This window comes from Sinocyclocheilus anshuiensis, unplaced genomic scaffold, assembly GCF_001515605.1.
Source record: "Sinocyclocheilus anshuiensis isolate Anshui unplaced genomic scaffold, SAMN03320099.WGS_v1.1 scaffold723, whole genome shotgun sequence".
NCBI lineage: Eukaryota > Metazoa > Chordata > Actinopteri > Cypriniformes > Cyprinidae > Sinocyclocheilus > Sinocyclocheilus anshuiensis.
The window spans coordinates 515,952-540,604 of NW_015551048.1; the positions used below are offsets into that span (position 1 = coordinate 515,952).

Here is a 24,653-nt window from a genome sequence, read left to right on the forward strand (position 1 = left end):
CTGATAGATAATGATATGAATTAATAAGAACAATATAAAATGCACTAAGGATTAATGGGCTACTGGATTCATGAATATTAATCAGGTTGTGTACGTTTGCTCGAACTGATTCGCTGAAATCAAGACAGGGACGATAATAGGTGAGCACCAGCCAATGAGATTGTTGTTTGCGCATTAGTTCCACCTACTACAGGAAAACCCGGCAGTTCTTAAAAGCTGAAGAATTCCAAAGGAACTCCGTTATTTTTACAGGAAAGTACAACAAAGTATATCGTTTACATGTAGCGCATGAATTCTGCATGTTATGTAAGACTCTCGCTCTTTGCGCGTGTGAGAGAAAGCGACGGCGAGTTGTGCGCCTTCACACTAGATTTTACGTTACGCCAAATACACAAACACAGGTGCGCTGCGCATCCATTCAAATGAACTGAAAAATATCACAGATCGCTTGGCGGAGAGTGAAACTCCGAAGCGCTCAGTCAGAATGTTCTGTGAGTGAAAATATATCTGTGCTAAACTTATACTTAGCCTCCAACTCACACACTGGCGAGTAAAATCTGAGAATTTATTAGCAATTGGCTAATATTAGACATCATTTAGTCGCCCAGAGTGAAGATTTAGTCGCATATGCGAGTGATTTACTCGCAATGTATAGGGTTGTGCTGGGGGAAGGGAGGTGAAAATGTGTGAACGCACTGCTCTGCCGACATCCTCAAACACACACACACACCCCTCCACCCATGTGACCCGCTTGAGCGAGCGCCCTCCCTCCTGACAGTTAAAGACACCCACTGAACATTATGCTGCTGACACATTTCCAGCAAGACTTAAAATCATTAACGCTTCCTGGTAATGTTAAACATAGTTAATTTTGCAACACTTCTTTTTTTTTTTGGAATGAGTGTACTTTACGTTCACGCAATATTTGCCTTCTTGCTTTCATACATCTCTTGCATGCGAAGTTTTGAATTCTCAACAGTAAATGGAAAGTTGAAGAAAGTTCAGTGGGAATGCCTTTAATTGTAACCTTTAAATGCATGCCTTGGTCAAAAATTACAGTAACACTTTAGTTTAGGGACCAATTGTCACTATTAACTAGTTACTTATTAGCATGCATGTTACTAGCATATTGGTTGTTTATTAGTTCTTTATAAAGCACATATTAATGCCTTATTCTGTATAACCATATTTTAGATCCCTTAATCCTACACCATACCCACCATAATATTAATAAGCAGCAGAGGTGGACAGTAACGAAGTACATTTTTTGAGTATCTGTACTTTACTTCAGTATTATTTCTTCTGGAAACTTGATACTCCAACTTCACTACATTTGAAAGACAAATATCGTACTTTTTACTCCGCTACATTTATATCAAGGTCCTTGAGTAGAAAGTCGTTATATGTAGCAGTTTTTCCAGTGTGTGCATTTATTCACTGAACCCTTTTTTCTGCGAAAATCCGGCCTGCGATCTGCCAGGACCTTCCAATGTTGCCAAGTCTTGCAGTATTTCTAAGCCTGCAGTTTTCTGCCTAGCTTTGATTTACTTGAGTATTGTACTTAAGTACACTTTTTGAGTATCTGTACTTTACTTGAGTATTATTTTTTCTGGAAACTTGCTACTTCAACTTCACTACATTTGAAAGACAAATATTGTACTTTTTACTCCGCTACATTTATATCAAGGTCCCCAAGTAGAAAGTCATTATATGTAGCAGTTTTTCCAGTGTGTGCATTTATTCACTGAACCCTTTTTTCTGCGAAAATCCGGCCTGCGATCTGCCAGGACCTTCCAATGTTGCCAAGTCTTGCAGTATTTCTAAGCCTGCAGTTTTCTGCCTAGCTTTGAATGGATGTTTGGCTGATTTTTTTTACGCAAGATAATAAAAGACGAAAAAGGCACATATTATGGCGCTTTTCCACTGCGTGGTACGACTCTGCTCGGCACGGCTCAGTACGGTACGGCTCGGCTCGGTTGGTGTGATCATCTGTGTGCTCACCACATTGATTTTAAATGACCTACGTAAGGCATCACATACAGTTGTCTGAGCCCTACGATCAAAGATCATAGAAGATAAATGATCGGCATACGGTAAATAAAGATTACCTACACCTTGATCTACATGACAGAGAAAATGTATAGTTTTTATTCTGTGTGAACTCGCATGTGTATGTGCTAACTCATTAAATTAACCATGTTTTTGGAATCGATAAGAATTTAAATCAATAAGCAGAATCAGAATCGGAATGGATAAAATTAAAACAATACCAAACCCTAGCCACATGTTGTGACATTCACTGATTTATGAGCATTTTAAGAACACTGATCAGTTGATGGCAAAATTAAAAAAGATGGTTCTTTGGCGCAACTTGCACACCCATGGCCATACTGAGAGAGCATGTTCCAGTATTCTGAAAAGACTAAAAAAATTTATTTTCAATGTTTGCTTTGTTTGCTTAAAATGAACCATATCATAGCCTTCAATATCTCTTTGAAAAATAACTTTGTAACTTTTAAACAAGTATTAAAATGAGTTCAATGTAGCTGTAGGAGTGTTAAATAAAAAATAAAGTTGATTATCTTCATTCAGTTGTTCCATTTATATAGGTTTGGTAACATAAAAGCTCTTAATTCCAAAGATAATACAAGCTAATCCATGTATTCAGTAGGTTGCATTAGTGGCATACGGTATTGTAAGTATACAACAATGTGACAATAAAACAATGCATTTACAAGCAGCGAATTTATTGCGATAGAAGTCATAGTTAATGGTGAGATTGTTCCCTAAACCAACATGTAACCAAATTACATGAGATAAGTATTATTTGTTTTGTTTATGAAAGCAAGTTATTGCATAATACTTCGCAGTAAGGTTAAGTTTGTTTACCTAAAACCCAGTTGAAATCAGCTTTTCTCTAATCAGCTTTTAAAGAAGATACATTAATATTTGATATAATTTGAAAGCATAACAACCAAGCATCAGTCAGTCATGCACTTTTTTTTAATGTTAGAACTTAAGTAATTAGAAATAAAACATGGCAACCACATATAAATGAAAATTAATATTTGTCATATTAAATGGAGCTTAAGGCTTGACATTATTGGTCATTCAGTGTTTCTGTAAAAAAGACTAGCAATAATATTAAAATAAAACTATTACTAAAAAAAAGAGAAAAAAATGCTTAGTTCTGACAGGCTGTTGGGCTCATGTAGATTAGTCATGTTGTCCGTGTTCACTCAAACTGCTTTGTTGAAATCAAAATGTGGGCTGTGATAAGTGGGCAACAGCAAATATGACTGCTGCTTGTGCATTAGTTTGGTACAGTGCCAAAGGAATCAGTCAGCAATGCTTCTGCTTGGTCTTAAAGGCATAGATTTTGGCTGAAATAATGAATAACTGCAAATGAACTCCATCCTGACAGAGGAAAAACAGAGTACCATTTACACGTAGCTTACATCTCTGCAACTAATCCAGAATGTGTCAGCAAGAGTAGCCTTTAATGAGCCGAAAAGAGCATGTCACACCTCTGTTTATCAATTTGCACTGGCTACTAGGGGTGTGACAAGATCTTGTGGCACGAGATCTCGCGAGATCTGATGTGTCCGCGAGAACGTGACTATATCCTCGCGCAGACCTTTCAGATATATTTGCATTACACTGGCTCGTTCACAAGTGGTGGTATGTAAGATATTTTATGTTCACATCAGGCAAGTGGCCGCATGATAAGCGGGAAAATTACGCAGTGTAGTCTTTATCCAGTCATAAAAACAGAATTCACAGTTTAACGCGGAATGTCACGGAATATGTCAGATTTTGAATTAATTAATCAAAGGTAGGTCATTACACTTAAATCCAATCACGATATGGACTAGTATCTTTAAATATTAAGCCGCAAAAGTCGATTTAAATATGAATCCTGCATGTTCTGCCTGTCTCTGTTAATGAATGGCGCAGACACGCGGTTTCATTTACTACGCACATACTGAAGTGCGCGTGACACTCGCGGTGATTTCAGTGTCTGCCGTCTCACTAAATGAGGACGTAAACACATGAACAACATCTCCAGAACTGCTCTGAGAGTCACTTCATGAGCATTTTAGCATTTCATTTGAGTAAAACTAGCATCATATCTCATACACTGAACTGAACTGTAAAGGTATTCACGGCAACCTGTCAAAATAAAAGTCCGGTTTGATTTGAAGACATTGTGCCTATAACTATTGTTCAGTAGAATGTACATAGCCTACTACTACTAATACTACTACTACTACTACTAAAATGAAACAAACATTCTTTTTTAAGGAATAATCACACAAAACATTTCCATGTTTTAATTTTAATAGTAAATCCCCTTTCTTTGCCAAAAAATCTTGTTTGCTTAATTTTCAATAATTAAAAGATAAATGATAAATTAAATTAATGTTTTATGCCTTCATTTGATAACCAGAAAAATGTAAATATACAACAGAATTTCTGAGGGGAAAATAATTCATAAGGCTACTTTAAGGAAAAAAATGAAAAAATTAAGTTGTTTTATGCATTCAAATAATTAGACATGCTAAAACACAGAATTTGGTAACAATAAAAATATAAATAATATGGTGAGGAAAAAATAAAACATTTCATAGGGTCCTAAACATGTAATTTTTGTTAAACTTTTAATAAATTGATGTGAAAATGTTTCATGATTTTAATTAATTAGACATGCTTTTTAATTAATAACATTTAATTTAACTATTAAAAAGGAGTCAAGAAAAATTAAAAAGAAAAAAAAATGGAATCCAGAAAAATGAAAATGGAAAAAAAACGGAATTTGGAAAAAAAATAAAACGGATTTCATAGGGCCCTAACTATCCCTCAGCCTTGCCGTGCCCCCCAGTTTGGGAACCACTGCTTTATTCTTTTAAATGGATACATTAATCGTGTTTATTATATATTTTTTTATTAAAGTGGAAATCGGTTTACTAAATAATGTAAACTTGACTGACTTCACTTCCACTTTAAAGGGATATTTGTTGTTTATTATTTATTTTTATTTATACTTTATATAAAATTTTTGTGCAATTACTTGCCTGTCAGTTGAGTTTGTCAAAACATTTTGCAGTGTTTACATGTTTATTACTGCATCAAATTTATTAAAATGGATGTTTAATTTCATAAAGTACAAGTGGATTTCAAAATGCACCTACTTTTTTGAATTTTGTGTTTTTCAGTTGAATAAAATACTATTTTTCCCTATATATTTCATCATTGAGGATTTCTTTAAAAAAGTATAAAAATCTCATCTCGTCTCGTTCTCGTGAACCCAGTCTCGTGTCTCGTCTCGTCTCGTGGGATAAGTGTCTCGTCACACCCCTACTGGCTACCAATAGCTGCTCATGTAAAATTCAAAGCATTGATGTTTGCCTACAAAACAAACACTGGCTCTGAACCCCTTTACCTAAATTCACTACTTCAGACCCTCCAGAAGCTTGTATTCTGCAAGTGAACGACGCATTGTGTCATCCCAAAGAGGTACAAAATCACTTTAACTGACTTTTACATTGAGGGGCCGTTTACACGATGTTTTCAGCCAAAAACTGGAAACTTTTTATGTGTTTTGCCTGTTCGTTTACACACCGGCATTTTGGGGATGCATATTTTTGAAAAGGGGTTTCAAAGTGCAAGTCTTTGAAAACGCCACCATTATCATTTCCATGTAAACACCCAAAACAGGAATTTTTGAAAACGGTGACGTTATGCGCATGCATAGTACGTGTTAGGTATGTTGACATCAGGGTTGCCAGGTTTTCAAAACAAAACCCGCCCAATTGCTACTCAAAACTAGCCCAAAACTATCGCAATCGCATTTCGAGGAGGGCTCCCTGTCAAAAATTGCGTTCTGGGGGTAAAATACACAGTTTTGGCGGGGTTCCCCTGGTAAAATTCACACTCCAGGGGCTAAATATCACGTTATCGGGGTCGCTTCAACCCGTGGACATGAAAAACAACCTGCGGCAACAGTGTTAAAGTAGCTCAATTCCACGGGAAAACCGCGGACTTGGCAACACTGGTAGACATGTGCAGTATGTGTCGATTTTAAAGGCAAGCACAAACATACATAGACAACAATGGCGGAGTATATGGTACTGTTGTTGCTACTCAAGAGTTTGCTTAAGCTTCTTCAGCAAAGTGTAGATTTATTTCACCAATATTACAACCAACAGCGAAGATGCATCATATACAACGTAATCATCACTTCCCTACAGGTACTGTTTACTAACAAGGTGACAGTGCCAACTACTGGCCTGGCATACGTAATACAGCGTTTTTGCCCGTTTCCGCGGATGTGTAAACGCGAATCGTTTTGAAAACGTTGTTGTGTATACGTGAAACTTCTTAAAAACGCAAGGGAAAAACTTTTCCGTTTTTGACTACATTGTTGTCGTGTGAACGTAGTCTAAATGTTTCCTCCTGGTGGAATGACCTGCCCCAACTCAATCGGAGCAGCTGAGTCCTTAGCCTTTTAGCACTTGCACTCTTTATTCTATTTCTATTCTATCTACTTTTCTTTTTATTTCTAAAAAAACTTGACCCTCTAACACTAGCGTTCTCAATTCTTTTTTCTATTATATCTACTTTTTATTTTTATTTATTATAAAAAAAATAAAAAAAATTCTACTAGGGGTGTGCCATATCATACCGTCCATGATAATACCGGTATAAATTTTTACGATAAAAAAAGTGTCATATCGTGATATCAGTGATATAGCGACACGATGACGTATGGCGGATATACGTTCCCTAGCGCACACAACACCACCACAAACCCAAAAGGTGTGTTTGTCTTGAAGCAGCGCTGCGCAGACTGATCGGTGTATGACATCAAAGTATCGCGAGAGCGCATCTAGAGCATATTTGAGCTCATACTCTTACCTTCAAAAATAGGTGAGGCGCATATTTTAAGCGAAGCGGCGCGGAGAACGTTCTGAAACGTGCCGCGGCTCCACTGGTGTAAACACAAGCATTGACTAGAGTGGCCACGTCAGAGCCGTAACGCGCCGCAGACACGTGCAGTGTTAATAAGGGGTAAGTCACTCTCGCGGTATTTTGTCATACACCGATCGGTCTGCTTCAAGTCGAACACACAGCTGCTGTTGCCACCTTATGACAATAGATTTACACTTCAAATTAGGTAGTCTGTCATCGATGACAGTAGCTTATTGGAAAATGATGTAAAATTTCCTTAATTTTGTTTGCACTAATAAATGCTGCTGCCTGCCAGCTGTAATCACCAATAAAACATTGTTCCATGTTTTTGTTTTTTTTATATATCGTCATAAATATTGTTAACTGAAACCTAACTGAGACTTGTCAAATTTACATATTATTGCTCTTTTGTTGGTTTTGGCTGATTTCATTGTCCTCATTTGTAAATCGCTTTGAATAGAAGCGTCTGATAAATGATTAAATGATTAAATGTAAATATCACCTCTCTCTCTCTGTGTGTGCGAGAGCAAAAGAAGTCCACATCAAATGCTCAGTGTTCTAGTTTCTAGACGCCCTAAGTAGACAAGGGGCAAAAAATATATTTGTTCTTAACGTATTCTCAGCCTTGAGCTCAATCACTGGTGAGTGAAATCTCACTGTATACTAGCCGGAGACTAATGACTAACGGATAATTTAGTTGCATATAAAAGTGATTTTACTCATAAGGTGTAAGGGTTGGAATTGAAGCTGCAAAATTGACTTACGTTTTACTTATGTTTACTTATGTACTGGAAATAAAACTGCAAAATAAACATGTTGTGTATATGTAACTACTGAAGGTATATAATTACATGTAATATGCAGGAGGTACCGTCACTGCTCAGATTTGCATTGTGTGAATTTGCTTCACTTTTAAAGTGATCTATTTCTTCCATAGTAGCAACAATGTAGTCTTTTGAACTGTTCCAACAGAATAGTAAGAAATTACAAGGAAATTAAACTGAGGCATAAGATTCAGTGTGCCTTTAATATTCAACACACACCCAAGTATGACTGCGACACTTCAAACACTTATAAGTAGTTTTGAGAGTGTATGTTTGTTCACTAGCAAGCTCCTTTTCCCAGCGATTAGCAGTTTAACATCACATTAATATTGCCTTACTGCAGAGTGAGTGAAGGGAATCAACCACACTTCTTATATACTGTATAGCACAGTCAAGTCCAATTGATTATTGAATCAGTTCAGCTTAGATGTGCTCTTTCTCTCATGAATCTTCGAGGAAGTTTGATTCATTGTAGTGAGTCGAACTGTGCATAGCTTGGAAAAGTCCAATTCATTCTGTTGAATCACCTTGTTTGGTGATGAAAGAAATGAGATTTCACCAATTTAGGTCCCAGTGGCATTCCAGTGTGTTGTTTTTTTTTGTTTGTTTTTTATATACAAGTTCATCAGTATGTCTGTTGAAGTTGTTGGAGAGAAAGATTTATCAACTTGTTGAATAGGGTAGACCCACATGCCAAACAAATTATGTCATTTACCTTTAAGTGTCGTCATACCCAATAGGAACAAGAATTATCTTGAAAGGATTATAATTCAAGGGAGTAAAACAACCAGGAAGAAACAGATAAGCTTGGCCCAGTAATACAAATGCAGATGGTGGGAAAATCCCAAAGTCTATCCATAACACAGCTAGGTGTTTCACACCACTGTGATAAGAAGGAAGACATAAAATTTTATCTTTGGATGAAACTATTGAAAATTGCTTTTCAAGGACTGATTGGCCTGTTAACTAATTGAAGTGCATCTGACTCATCACCATTGCATTTTCTCTTGTTTCTCTCTTTCTCTGTAGGAAGGTGCATCTGCTAGAAAGGCCCAAACACCAGCTATGCAGCCTGTTCCCAGACCAGGTATGGATGAACTTCCTTGAAGATTACAGGAATATTTTGTGCAACATGATGCAGCTGTAATATTGCAAATGTGACATTATTATTCCCTTATGTCTTTTATGAAGGATTATTATTATATTATTCTTGTAAGCCATAAAAGCTGCAAGACAGAAGTTGGTGTTTTTTTGTTTGATCAGTCTCTGAGAACCGTTTATGTTCCTGAACAAAAGCTATAGGGTCATATAACCAAATTTCAAAAACTTCCCCAGAAAGATAAACATGTATAGTGATGCAAGGCAAAATATTAAATGTCATGGATGAATATTTACTGAGCAGTCCCCTTTTTTGTAGAGGGGGGTCAAAATGGCAATATTTCACCTGAGTTTCAGAGCCTTTTCTGAAGAAAGAAAAGAAAAGCTTGAATAACAGGAGAGTACAAATGACTTCAGAATGATGGCAGTATCATAATGTTACTTTTACACAGTAGGTCTATTAGTCTATAATTTGTAGTCTTTAGCAATCTTTGTTGCATTATGTGCCATTGGTGACCATTCAAAATGGGGAAAAGGCACTTTTCAGGTTTTTTTCTCCAAAGTTTGCATGCCTATAGCTCAAGAATTATTTAAGATATCTTAATGACCTTTTAGATATTGGGTCTTAACAAACTTTCCTTTTGGCATCTTCATTTTTAAGGCACTATATGGTTTGGATCCAGAGACATCGGGATCTCAGTATGGCTCCAGGGGTAAATCGTTAAATTGTACACATTTTCAATGGTCAAAAACCAAATGTGGGTTACTTTGCATAAATATATTTTCTTTAAAAGAGGAATGTCTGAAGAATAAACAGTGTTGAAACTAGAGAAGTATCTTGTTTACTTCTGTCAAAACAACTGCATTGAACATACCTATGTGAGTGCCATAAATATTATTTTTTCCAAAGTTTGTGTGCCTATAACTCAAGATGTATTAAAAACACCGCCGTATAATTTTAGATTCAAGTTTTTAATAAACGTTTCTTTTGGAATCTTCTTTTTCCAGACCCTATATCATTCAGTCCCGGAGATACGGGGATCTCAATGAGGCTCCATTTTCAGATTGTTGAATACTACCCATTTTCAGTGCTTGAAAACAGATGTTGGTCACTTTGTGTACAGCTGATACTTATTGTATTTAACGCGGAATGTCTGAAGAATAAGTAATGTTGAAACTAGAAAGGTATCTTGTTTCCCTCTATCCAAACAATTGTATAGGACATAGCTGTTTAAGTGTCATAAATATTAATTTTTTTCCTAAATTTGCATGCCTGTAACTCAAGAAGTATTGCTCAATATGATTTTAGATTCTGGTTCCTAAGAAACTTTTCTTTTGGATTCTTCATTTTTTAAGGCTGATATTGGCTGATTATGAATGGTTGATATTGAGATCCCAGTGCAGCTATATGTCCAAATTGTTGTATCCTTCCCATTTTTTCAGTGGTCAAAAACCAAATGTGGTTTTGTGTTGATCTAGTCATCACTGTTGACACTGTCAAATATGCAAATAATAACAGTAACCCATGGTTTAGGAATGTGCAGTAGATACTACTTGATCTGAGTATGCTTCGCATGATTTAAAAAATAAAAAGAAATTCTAATAAATCCAGGTTAGGCAAATCTTAGTTTGATGTGAATGCAATGTGTGGCAAAAGCCACAACTTTTCCCTAGGAAGCATGGAATTTGTTTCAAACATGTTACAATACTGTTTGAACTCTTGGTAGCTGTTAAAATGAACAAAAACCCTTCTTCCAAATATCCCTGAAAATTATACAAATATAGAATCTTATGAATACACTACTGGGAGAAATGTATTGTGCCTCAACTTCACAATTTCAGTGCATTTTTAGCACTCAGACAGGTATGTTCTATAATTGCTTTGATAGAGGGAAACAAGATACAATATTAATTTCTACGTTATTTATTCTTCAGAGTTTGTTCTTAAAGTAAAACTATTTACAAAATGACTGAAATGTGGTTTTTGACCACTGAAAATGGGTACTATTCAACAACCTGAAAATGGCATTTCTACGTTATTTATTCTTCAGAGTTTGTTCTTAAAGTAAAACTATTTACAAAATGACTGAAATGTGATTTTTGACCACTGAAAATGGGTACTATTCAACAACCTGAAAATGGAGCCTCATTGAGATCCCCATATCCCTGGGACTAAATGATATAGGGCCTTGAAAATAAAGATTCCAAAAGAAGAGTTTATTAAGAACTAGAATCTAAAATAATATTGCAATATCTATAATACTTCTTGAGTTATAGGCACGCAGACTTTGGAAAAATAATATTTGTGGCACTTAGACAGGTATGTTCAATGTCGTTGTTTTGACAAACAAGATACATTTCTAGTTTTAATATTATGTTCTTCAGACATTCCTCTTTAAAAGAAAAGAAGCATCATATTTTTGCAAAGTGACCCACGTTTGGTTTTTGACCATTGAAAATGTGTACAATTTAACGATTTACTCCTGAAAGCCATATTGAAATTCCAATATCTCTGGAACCAAACCATACAGGGCCTTAAAAATAAAGAGGTCAAAAGGAAAGTTTAAGACCCAATATCTAAAAGGGCATTGTTATCTTTAAATTCCCCCTGTAGTGAAAATCAAGTTTTTTGTTTATTTGTCTGTGGTGTTTTTAATATGCTTTTAGACAAACCATGTGTCAGTCCATTAATCAACACCATTGAGTATTTTCTCCTTAAAACTGTAGTTTCCCAAAGGCTGTCCCAGAAACGTGGTTTGAAACCGCCCTCGGTTTGCTACGTCACAATTCAATAACCAATCACGTCAAGGGATCGATTCCTATCACTAGCATGCAAAATATACCAATATCAGAACAAAACCAAAAACAAATTGGAGCAAAAAACCCATGAAGCCGTGGTTTAATGTGAATTTAGAACCGCTAAATTGTTTTATCAGTCATTATCTGTGTATGCCATTGTTTCGCGTTTACTACAGTTCAGTGGATCAGGAGGCGCTGGCTGGTTTGACTTAGTGGAGGCGAGGCTAATTTGCATATTCATAGACCCATGTATAGTAAATGAGGCAAGGGTGTAGAGTTATATTCAAGCTATTTTAAGGCATCTTATTTTCATAATAAAAATCATTTAAATGTCACTTTGATGATCAAAGATGAGTTTTAAGGGATAAAATATTTGACTACAGGGGGACTTTAAAGCTTTTGAGTTACAGGCATGCTAACTTTGGGGGGAAAAAAAATTAGTGCGGTTTCATTTTGGATAGGTCACCATTGGCACATAATGCAATGAAGATTTTACTAATAGAACTACCAATCTCCTACCAAGTAGCCCAACATTATGGTGCTGCCATCTTTCTGAAATCATTTTTACTCCCCTGTAATTTAGCTCTGAATCTCAGGTGAAAATTCATAAATAAAATATTGATTAATCCTCATTAAATTTACGAAAGATATTCAGTCAATGATTTTTTTTTTTTTGTTGATTAACATTAATGATAGGCAGCACGTTTATTAGAGGAAGTACTTCCTTCCGCCACGGATTCAAAGCTCAAGTTGACCGTTAAACATGCGTCACTTTTAGAATTCGTATCAAGGGCTTGTGCTGCTTCAGTTAGGTTATTAGTGAGAAATAATGAGGTTATAAGAGAGAAACAATGCGGCAAGACGTGCATCCAAATGAGAGAGAGAGAGACCGCGAAGCTAGACGTTTCTTCTTATATTAACTAACGTTCTCTACGATTAGCTCAGTGAATAATTAAAAAAAAAAAACTTAGACCCGGCTAGAACAAGCGGAGTGATACAAAATTGTGAAAGGGCGTTCCTGTAGCGATACCAGTAATACTGTTACACATGCATTTTCTTTCTCATCTGTTTACGTTCACTTAAGACAGACAAACGGCTGTGTTTATGATGATATACTGACGTATTTCGTGCATACTGGTCGATAAATGTGAAAGAGAAGTCAGTTCTGGCCCGGAACAACCTTTGTGGAAATGCACGGAACAGTTCGAGAACGGACACAGGTCGGGAACCTGCATCGGGACCACTGTTCTCTGTGCTCGCGCTTCAGATGTGTGCGCTGCACGCAAACAGTGTGCAAGTTCTTTCCCTTCCTGCACTTAAATAGTTTAAAATCACATTAAAATGCGAACGCGGGAATCGTTAAGCGGAATCAAAATGCACATGTCTTATTGAATACCTGATTATTGGAAATTTGGAACCGGTTCTCGATACCCAACCCTACATTTTAGACACATGTATGAAATGTTAAACATGTTCATCTAATGACTACAAATGTTCATAGTATAGTAGCATGTGCATACATTTTTATAATTTTTTTCACAAGTTATTTCTGGCCAGAATAACAATGTGTCCATATTTGTTTTTGTTTGTTTTGTCTTGTCTTTAGTCTCTCAAGCAAGACCCCTGCCTAACCAAAAGAAAGGTATGTCTTTTACAACATGGATGAGGAAAGGAAATATACTGTTTTGAAGAAGCATATTTTTATATTTGCTCATTATCAATGTATATGGTCTTATACCAATATGTAGTGAATATATATTTAGTGTGTATGTATGTGTGTGTGTGTATATGTATGTATATATATATATATATGGAGTGCCTAATAAAACCCTCTTTTGTGCGGAAGTACTTCCTTCCGCCACGGATTCAAAGCTCAAGTTGACCGTTAAACATGCGTCACTTTTAGAATTCGTATCAAGGGCTTGTGCTGCTTCAGTTAGGTTATTAGTGAGAAATAATGAGGTTATAAGAGAGAAACAATGCGGCAAGACGTGCATCCAAATGAGAGAGAGAGAGACCGCGAAGCTAGACGTTTCTTCTTATATTAACTAACGTTCTCTACGATTAGCTCAGTGAATAATTAAAAAAAAAAAACTTAGACCCGGCTAGAACAAGCGGAGTGATACAAAATTGTGAAAGGGCGTTCCTGTAGCGATACCAGTACAATATCTCACGGTTCTCAACCAATCAGATTTGAGAACCAGAACGAACTGTTGTATAAATAAATAAATATAGATAGATAGATAGATAGATAGATATACAGTATACACACACACACAAACTAAAGTTGACTAGATCATCTTGTGTCGAGTAAAAGCTTTTTTGTATGTGTGTGAATTCTTTTTAAAAACCTACATTTCAATGTCTTATTTTTAAAATGCATTTATTATGCATTTCTCATTGTGCAGGATCACTGCAGTTAGCTGGTTTATTTATTAACAACGACAAAAACATTTTTTCCAGGTTCTAGAACTCCCATTATCATCATCCCTGCAGCTACAACATCTTTAATCACAATGCTCAACGCCAAGGATCTCTTACAGGACCTCAAGTAAGTGCTGATTAGATGATTCATAGGAAAGTTACGACTAAATTCAATTGGCTGTTAAATTAAGTTCAAATTTTTATCAAAAAACAAACGCCCTTCATTCCTGTTGGAGTATTATAGATGTTTTTAGTCAAAACTGACATGAAGCCATTCTTAGAAGAACATAAAGTGACAGGTCACCATGAAAAGTTAACCAACTCTGACCAGTCAAACCAGTTGTTCTTGGGCGCCAGGTTTGGCTAAAAAGGCCATTGGGTCATCTGATCTAGCTGGCTTTATTGGGAATATGTTCACTCGTCTTCCTCTTCCCTAGACAGGAGAAAAAAATTGTTTCAGAACTATTAAGAAACGAGGAAGTTGAATGAGAGAGATATGCTTGGACTGATGAAATGCTTTTTGCCAAAAATGGTGATTAATGGAAAAAGTGAGATGATAGTCTGTTTGTGAGGGTGATTTCCTGAAGGCGATCTAAAACGTTGGTATGAGCTTGGTTTGGACATTTTATCCATGATGAAACAATCTGTTGTCTGCGATGATGCTGGTTATGTAAATACATCTCAAAATGGAGGGTTATTTTATCATGTGCATCTGTTTATTTGGCATTTTTCAAATATCGGCATCGGCCGATAAGTTTTTCTGTTTGGCCAATGCGTTCGTGGCGGTACTTTTTATTTTGACGGCGCAGAGAACGGCAGCGCCTGAACCACACAGTGCTCACATTCTCCCTCTTGTTCGCTGTCGTCGTTAACAGTTCTGTCCATGGATAGAAGTCTGTCTAATAATCAGATAGAACCATTAAACAAAGGAATTAAAATGTAACGTTATACAAAAAAGTATTATAACGATTGCTTTTATATTGTTAGTAATAGAAAGGCAAACATTATAATACTTTCTCGTTTGCCGTCAGCATTCAGCAAATACGCATTTACATCATTTAAACAAATCTTTGAATGACTAATGAACATCTAATTTCAAAAACCTTGCAAACTTAGTCGGATCCAGTTGTGAGATCTTATGAAATGTGCATTTGTATCCTGCATGATCGCGTGTTCTCTGCATGACGATCGGTCCGTGTGAATGCTGACAGGAGGAGAGTTCAGCTTCACTGGAGATGCGTGATCAACAAACTTTAAACTAGTGATTTCAAATTATGCTGCGCTTCATGCTTTTGCCCACTGTCATATTCATGTCATTTTCACTGTGTGCCGTATGTAAAATGAGTGTTACCTTGGCTTTGTTTGAAAAAATGTGATTCCCAATGCACACAATAAACTTCCCAGAATACTGAGTGCTCTGTTGGTTACAGTTTACTTCCTTTTTAAATTATATTTTTATTAAATATTTGTTTATTTGTGAAAATACTTTGTTATTCAAAGTATAAGCATGTTTATTTTACACATTTATTTTTTTAATCCATTTTCAAATGATTTCAAATTTCTTAAATATTAAATAAAATTATATCAGCCACCCTGCTTTCCAAGATATCGGCATCGGCTGTCAAAAAAACAATATCGGTCGACCACTACCCTCAGGCCTGTGCACATACCTTCAGAGGTAATTCACATGAGAGCAAACCAAGAGTTTTATTCTCTGTGCATGCAATTGTCTGTTAGACAGTGTCTGAAGACATTCAATGATGAATGCATATCGAATTTATTTTATCTGGCTGCTAAAATAGTTTTTTCTTGGCAGGTTTGTCACAACAGAGGATAAGAAGAAGCTGGGCATTCAGAGGGACAACGAGGTTCTGCTGCAGAGACGTAAAGATCAGGTTCAGCCAGGCGGTGCCAACATCAGTGTCACAGTACCCTACAGAGTGATCGACCAGCCGCTCAAACTCGCCCCACAGGACTGGTGAGCTCATCTAGCGCAGTGGCCATCATTTTCAATGAATATGTCATATAATGCATATTTTTAGTAAAATCCTGTAAAGGTATATTGTTGTCTTTGTGGCTTTTAACAAATATAACAAAAGGCAGAAAGCTTATTGCAATTATTTGATGGTAGTTGTGCTATGAGTAATGCTTAGTGATGTTTTTATCACTCAACTTTAAAGAACAATGTTGTGATTTTAATAATCAATATCGGTTCATCAAAATGAAGATTAATTAAAATTGAGAAATCAATATTGTCAGATTAGACCTAGCATCCACACATCAGACTTGTTTAGCTGTTGCGGTTTATCCATGTTGTTTTCTCGAAATAGATGCTCACAGTCAAGCGTGGCATCTGAGAATCGCTAATTAAATGCCACTGTTTTGTCAATGCTTTCACCCCCAAAACTGAAAATAGCAAGCTCAAATTACCGATTTTGAATGCTCTTCATAAGCAATAACTCGGGCCTAACCAGTCAGTTTGAGACTGATTTTGTCATCGTTTGTTCACAGGGATCGTGTAGTGGCCGTCTTCGTCCAGGGTCCTGCCTGGCAGTTCAAGGGCTGGCCGTGGCTGCTGCCTGATGGATCCCCCGTGGATATATTTGCCAAAAGTGAGTTTAGTTAGGGTAAATGCAGCACATTATTTACAATATATTTAGAGTGGGTTTCATTGCATGCTTATGTTCATTTAGTCCGAGCCTTTCACCTGAAGTATGACGAGGCACGGATGGACCCAAACGTACAGAAGTGGGATGTGACTGTGCTGGAGCTGAGCCACCACAAACGACATCTGGACCGGCCCGTCTTCCTCCGTTTCTGGGAAACACTAGACAGGTCAGGATTGCAGCTCCGTGTCCTTTCAGTCCACCTGTAGCATGGCACACACTGGAGAGGAACACGTTCCGACAGTATTTTTTATGTTATATGTGTTTTCAGAAGTAAATACAGGTCAATATTTTCAAAATTTATAATGTATGTGTGTGTATTTATATACATATAATAAATATACACAGTACACACACATATATTACATAAACAAAAACTTTTATTTTGGATGCGACTAATCGCGATTAATCGTTTGACAGCACTAATAGAAATATAACTTTAAAAAAAAAAGGAACACTAAACTTTTGTGTAAATCGTTTGTATGTTTTAATTCCATCTTATTGAACATGTGTTTTGCTTACCTATAGCCCTCAAATATTTTTTTTTTCCCAATAGTGTTTTGGATTTTTGGTGTATGTAAATATCCTACAGATGTACGTCTTTGATCATTGTGTAGTCTTTTGAAGTTTATCGTGTGATCCTGTCCCTGGTTAATTAAATACTAGAGCAATGAAACCATGTATTTTCCAACCCTAATAGTAATCTCTAGAGCCCGACCGATATATCGTTTTGCCGATATTATCGGCCAATATGAGCCTGTCGCCGATATATCGGTATCGGCGAATATGCCGCCGATATGAACATTTTTTTTACAGAACATATAACACAGATAAAGTGCTTGGAATCGTGTAATTGCGTAGTTTGTCCAGCAGAGCGCGCTCCATTGTTTGCTACTGGTGATATCGGTATCGGCCTTTTTTTACTCCCTAATATCGGTATCGGTATCGACCCCAAAAAAAACAAATCGGTCTTGCTCTAGTAATCTCAGTTATATAGCTCATTATCCCCTTCATCTCCTCTACAGATACATGGTCAAACACAAGTCCCATCTGAGGTTCTGAGACTGCTGGCTGTCTACCGTCGAGATCTTCCCTCGCTCCAGAGACCGGTCAAGATGGACCGCTAGACCCCCAGTCCTCTCAGCCTCCCTGAAAGCACTTTGGATTTCAGTATGCTTCACCCTCTGCTGACAGCAGTTTGATTTGTAGTCTCTTCCTCCACCCGTGGATGAACAGGTCAGGGCAGGCGAGGAAATTTGGATGTTTGGGTTGGTCCTTGTCATGTTTTCTCAGTAGATATGTATTTTTCAATTGTAAATCAGTTGGTAATCAAGGCAGATTCAAAAGGAGATTTGATTTTTTTTTTATTTGATTTTTTTTCCTCCCTCTCTCTTTATTTGTAAAACACGAGCTGGATGTGAGAGAACCATTGAAAATGGAGACTCATTGATATGAATAAATGACTGCTGTCTAAAACTCTTGTAATGATAGATTCACTTTGTTCCTTTCTTTTCTTTTTTGGCTTTTTTCTGCCTTCTGTTCTATGAAGCGTAGAGTAGTGCATCGAGGTTCACTGCACAAATGCGAATAGTAAATCTAAGTCAGATTAGAGGAAGGTTTAGGATGAGATGCCTTTCTTCAAAACCAGCAGACATTTAAATGACCAGAATTCTACGGTTATATGAAATCTGTACTTCAGATTGTTGATGGTGAATATGCTCTGTAATTCTGCAGTATATTGGAGATTTTGTTCGTTTTATCCAGAAACCCAAGTACTGCTTGCATCTAATTACTATTTTTGAAATGGAAAATGCTGTTGCTTCCATAACGCAAAGTCAGTTATCGACAAGGGTACACAAGGGTTTTTTTTTTTTTTTTTTTTTTTTTTTTTTTTTATAAATGCATTTGAAAGTAATGTTTGTTTTTAAACATTTCTGTTGAATGTGGATTATTATTAAAAAAAAATGTTTAAAAAATATAAACAAATGTGGTGATGCATATTTTTCTTTTTCAGAAGAGCCTCAGGCAACTTTGTAAGTTTGTGTGGTCACAGTAGTGAATCATGGTCTGTTGTCAGTAGTAAAGCACAGCTCACACAGAAGTCACTTTCAAATTAACCAGCGTTCTGTTGGTGAAAACTTGAAAATGAGCGAAATCTGCATGGGGAACTTTTTGCCTTCACAAACAAACCTCAGTGATTTATTGCAGTGATTTATTTTGAAATGAATAGATTTTCGCAGAGCAACGGTAAATGTGGTCTCACCTTTACACCATGTCTACTAGGATCATTCTACATAGGATCACTAGATCATCGTCTGTGATCTTTTACCTGTGTGTTAGTCTGAGCTTGAGGTGGGACAGGAGCGCACTGGCAGGAACAAATACGATAACGCAAAGGCTCTGTGCATTAATCTAAGTAACAAGGGTTGCTTGTGTCACAGTGAAGATAAACAGCTGTTGTGAGTGTGATCATCATTCAGAGATGATTTGCAATAATTCTACGCATTATGTACCTGAAACTAAAACAAATAAAATTGAAAAGTACATAAAACTACAACCACATACATATGGAGTACAACCATTAGGTTGAATATCATATCTTGGTCATATTGCATCTTATAACCCACAGACAGAATGGTGGATAATAAACTGAAATATAATAAATAGAAATAAAATTTATACAAGAAATTGTAAGAAATACTTTTTTTTAAATAAAGTCTTTTTAAAGACCATTAAGATTTGTTTTATAGTGACAAGCTAATTTAACCTCTAAATTCTCATTAGAATAAAAAAAAAAAACACTCTACAACTGTAATACTACATCCTGTAATTGCACCTTTTTTGGGCTATTATAATATATGTGTGTATATATAATATATATTATAATATTCATTTTAATTGTAAAATATATAGATTTTATATGTAGTATTGGCTGTTTATTTATTTAGTAAGATTTGTGTTATGTAAAACAATAATGAAAATGTGTCTATTACAATGCAAAATAACTTAAAAATAGGCTTTATGAAAATAAATCACAATATTTGTAGAATTTGATGCAGTGTCAAGTCACCTTTTTTTTATATATTGCTTTATACAATACAGATTGTCAAAGCAGCTTTAGTGTCAAAAAGGAAAATGGTCTGTAGATATTGCAAGAGCACTATAACAAACAGTCAGTTTTTCAGTTAAAGTCCGTTCATTGTTGATTCAGTGATGTCATCATCCAGTTAAGCTCTCTTCCAAAAGTATCTGTGTAATCAAGCTAACAATACTGCCAGAAATTAAGTGTCCCCAACTAAGCAAGCCAGAGGTGACAGTGGCAAAGAACCAAAACTCCATGGGTGATTGAAATGGAGAAGAAAAAAAACCTTGGGAGAAACCAGACTCAGTCGGGGGGCCAGTTCTCCTCTGGCCAGATGAAACCAGCAGCTTAATTACAGGGTGCAACACAAGTCAGATTGTGCAGAGGACTCATCTGGTTCCCGTGGGCTTGTGCCGATGGATGTTGACGGGGTCTTCTGAGGGGGTTTTTCTCTGGAGCTCATCTGGCTGACATGGTCTCCGCTGACATTCAGGGCTGTCGAGGTCATCTCTAGGTGCTGATCCACCATCTGGACTGGATCCGGGTGACTGCAGTGACCATCTGATCTGGATACAGACTGGATCTGGTGGCTACGGTGACCTCAGAATAAGAAAGAAACCGACTAATATTAGCATAGATACCATCTTCTAACGATGTAACAAGTACACTGGGTGTTATGCGAAGTGTTTCCCGTTCTGGTTGACCTAATTAATGCAGCCTAACAATCCTTTAACAGATTTGAATTATAGAAATGTGATAGTGTGTTATGTGTATGCCAAGTTAAATAGACGGGTCTTTAATCTAGATTTGTTTATTAAGCGCGCAGAGCAATCACCCAATAACGCATTACAATAATCTAACCTTGAGGTCATGAATGCATGAATTAATGTTTCTGCATTTTCCATTGAGAGCATATGTCTCAATTTAGATATATTTTTAAGATAGAAAAATGCAGTTTTACGAACGCTAGAAATGTGGCTTTCAAAGGAAAGATTGCTATCCAATAGCACACATAGGCTCCTAACTGATGACGAAGAATTGACAGCAGTCATCAAGTGTTAGACAGTGTTGTAGGTTATTATATGCAGAGGTTTTTGGTCCAATAATTAATACACCTTTTTTTTTTTTTTTTTTTTCCAGGGGGAAATTACTAGTCATCCAGCTTTTTATATCAACTATGTATTTCGTTAGTTTTGCAAATTGGTATGTTTCTTCGGGCCGAGTATCATCTGCATAACAGTGAAAGCTAGCACCATGTTTTCTGATTAAATTACTAGTCATCCAGCTTTTTATATCAACTATGTATTTCGTTAGTTTTGCAAATTGGTATGTTTCTTCGGGCCGAGTATCATCTGCATAACAGTGAAAGCTAGCACCATGTTTTCTGATGATTTCTCCCAAGGGTAACATGTAAAGTGTGAAAAGCAGCGGTCCTAGTACTGAGCTTTGTTGTACTCCATATTGTACTTGTGATCGATATGATACCCATTCATTCACTGCTACGAAATGATGGTCAGATAAGTAAGATTTGAACCATGCCAATGCAATTCCACTAATGCCAACATAATTTTGTAGTCTACTCAAAAGAATGTTGTGGTCGATAGTGTCAAACACAGCAATAAGTTCCAGTAGTGCTAATAGAGAGATACAACAATGATCTCAGTCTCAATACTATGATACGGTCTAAGTCCTAATTGGAAATCATCAGATACCATTTCTCTCTAAGAAGGAACATAGCTAAAAGGATATTGCCTTTTCTAGTACTTTTGACAGAAAAGGGAGATTTTAAGATTTTTGGTCTGTAATAGGAGTAATTAGGTTAATTCTCAGTGTCCCTATGAAGTGCAATAGATTCAGCTTCACTTACACAATGTCATTCAGCTCCAGTTTCGTATCTGGTGACGGGTTGATTAAGGTATGTGAGTGACTCCTCTGGTTATTATTCAGCTCATCTGGATTGAGAGACAAATGTTAATAATATTAACAACAATCATCTTCTAGATGTTATCAGTCATTAAACGTTGTAATTCTCCAGAACTCCAGAACCATTTTCTGGCAATGAGACACTTAACTGAAAATCGGAGGTATGAAGTGTAAGTGTGTGTGTGTCCAAAAAAAAAAAAAAAAATAGGGGCCTCTGTTCTATAGGCATTGGTCTGCCCGACTAATATAATATTTCTTTCAGCTCCGCTGCTGCTTTGATCTGGAACAAATGAGTGGGCAAGCTCACATATCTAGAGTAATTCCTATGGCAAGCTGTTTAACGCCTAATGCCATAGTGACTCAGGCTGCAGGCTGAGCAGGGGTTTTCCTGTCTCTCTCTACTTCTGCACTGCATTAATGAAGGCACGTATATTGATTTGGCGCTTACGCTGCAAATCTTGTTCACGTGACTGCTTTTAGGCGCGGACTCTAAATTCTGCAGCTGACATTTTGTCGTGCACTATGGTTTTTGGCGCTTCGTGCTACCAAACACTAGTCTGACCGACTTATAATTATTGTTATTTTTTCAGATCCGCTGCTGCTTGAGATGAAAAAATAAAAAATAAAAATAGTGGACTCTGTTCTATAGAACTGTGTCAATGAGTTCACGTGTAAGAGTATTTTCTTATGGCAAGCTATTAATGCTCACCATGGTCAGCCTACTTGATTGATGCGGCGCTTATGCTACCAACACTCGCTTCACATGACTGGCTGCACTATGTGACTACACGCTTCATGCTACCAAGCAGTGATTTGCGTGACTAATTACTATATTCTTGTCAGCTCCGCTGTTACATTGAGCTGGAACTTTTGCATTAATATGGGCAACCTATAAATGTGTTTGCCTCTCTGTCAGCTGTTCCGCCACTTGTTGTGTTTCGGACTGATTTTGACCGTTCTCCGCGATTTAGCTTTCGGAGATTGAGAGGATAGCCCTAAGGCCACTGGTGCAGGGTCTATGTCGACATCCAAGCTCCCACTTCTGTGGTTGGCGCTGGCTTGCCTGATTTTAGGATCTATTTCCTGTTTCAGAGGTTTTTCCCGCAGCTCGGGTGTTTCGGGGCCTGAAGGAGGATCAGTCTGTCGTACGGTTACACCATCCAGCTTCTATGGTGACTACCCATTTTGGAAGTAACACTGTCACTTCTAATGTGACTAGTTGCGTTGATTTGGATTTGCGTCACCTAATCTTGTGCTTGAGTAGCAATTTCATGATGCTGACGCAGAGGTTCATCCTGGCTTTATCTGAACCGGAGATTGGTTCGTGACCTTTGATCTAGGATGTGTACTAAAATCTGCATCCAGATCGTCAAGAGACACAGGAAGTTCTTCAGGCTTTTAGAATAAAGCTTGCCAATACTGTATTCTTCCATTTGAACTGGCCTCGAACACAAGGTGAATGTACACGTCTCTGGCCCCGTTGTGGCTCCAGGGTGTCTGAGTTTCGAGTCACCTTAACGATTGGCTGGTATTAGATTAGTATTAGGTATCACATAAGCCGTTTGGAGACTTGTTCTGGCACTCTGTTGGAGAGTGTTCTGGCACTCAAACAGTTCTTACCCCAATTGAGTGGTTGTCACATTTAGGTCAGAATGGCAACACGGCTGTGGTCTTGTACCGGATTCATACAGAGAGGTTCACGCTCTCGCCCCCTGTGCAGGTTGGTGAGATGCGTTCTTCTTTGGACGCAGACCAAGTTCCTGTCGGTCAAAGTAGTCCATGATCCAGGTCACCTGAACTCAGGAGCGGATGTTTGGAGGCCAGTTTTTCCCTGTCTCTTCCGTCGCCTCTGGTATGGACGCTCTGGCCCTAGAGTACATAGACCAGAACCAGTCTTTATGCCTTTCCGCCAATCCGGTTCTGTTCAGAGTACAGACAGACAGAGTGGAACGTCTTCCGTTGGTGGCCCCGTTCTGGCCCACTCAGATGTGGTTCTCGGAATTAGTCAGTCTGTTAGCCGGCCCTCCTTGGGAGGTTCCCCTCAGACACGACCTGCTGACTCAGGCTCGGGGCATGATTGGCACCCCCATTTGGATTATGGGTGTGGCCCCTGAGCGGAGTGCATTGATGTGTTCTGGTTTCTCAGCAGAGATTACCAACACTATTCTTAATTCCAGGGCTTCCTCCATGAGACGCTTGTATGCCCTCACGGGGAAGCTATTTGCCTCCTCCATTTCCCTGTAGGTCAATACTGAGTTTCTTTAGAGTCGCTTTTCTAAGGGGGTGGCCCCTGCCACTCTTAAGGTTATATGTGTAGGTCAATACTGAGTTTCTTTAGATTCGCTTTTCTAAGGGGGTGGCCCCTGCCACTCTTAAGGTTATATGGCAGCCATATCTGCTGAGCATGTACCCATGAGCTGTTTCAGTTGGACGTCACCCTCTGGTTTCCCGTTTCATGCAGGGGTCGAGACGGCTTAGGCCTTTCTGCCTGGCACGGATTCCTTCTTGGGATTTATCTATCATTTTGGAAGGCCTGGCAGGCCATCCATTTGAGCCGCTTAAGTCTGAGTCGGATAACTTTGACTCTTAAGACGGTTCTTTTGGTGGCCCAATCCTCTATTAAGAGAACTGGGAATCTGGGAATCTTTCTATCAGCCCTTCTTGTATGGACTTTACCCCGGGGCTGGTTAAAGTCTTACTGTGACCTAGGCCTGAGTACATTCCTAGGTTGCTTTGACTCAGTTTTGCTTTCAGCAAGTGGTTGGAGGCATTCTCCCCTGCTGATGCGGGGTCAGATAGTGATGTACAACTTCTGAGTCTTGCCTGGTGAGGGCGTTGAAGATCTATGTCGACCGCACAGCCCAA

The 24,653-nt window shown here is 37.6% G+C and overlaps 1 protein-coding gene across 1 annotated transcript in view; it reads left to right on the plus strand.

Annotated features, from left to right (window-relative positions):
• LOC107661897 (parafibromin-like) overlaps positions 1-18,398 on the plus strand; it is a 51,722-nt gene extending 33,324 nt beyond the window's left edge. The window contains exons 11-17 of the mRNA XM_016451686.1: positions 8,826-8,883; positions 13,300-13,335; positions 14,157-14,244; positions 15,934-16,095; positions 16,629-16,729; positions 16,811-16,952; positions 17,809-18,398. Coding sequence (XP_016307172.1) covers positions 8,826-8,883; positions 13,300-13,335; positions 14,157-14,244; positions 15,934-16,095; positions 16,629-16,729; positions 16,811-16,952; positions 17,809-17,845 — 624 coding nt within the window. The 3' untranslated portion in view covers positions 17,846-18,398. The remainder of the gene's footprint in view (positions 1-8,825; positions 8,884-13,299; positions 13,336-14,156; positions 14,245-15,933; positions 16,096-16,628; positions 16,730-16,810; positions 16,953-17,808) is intronic.
• Positions 18,399-24,653: the final 6,255 nt, after the last annotated feature.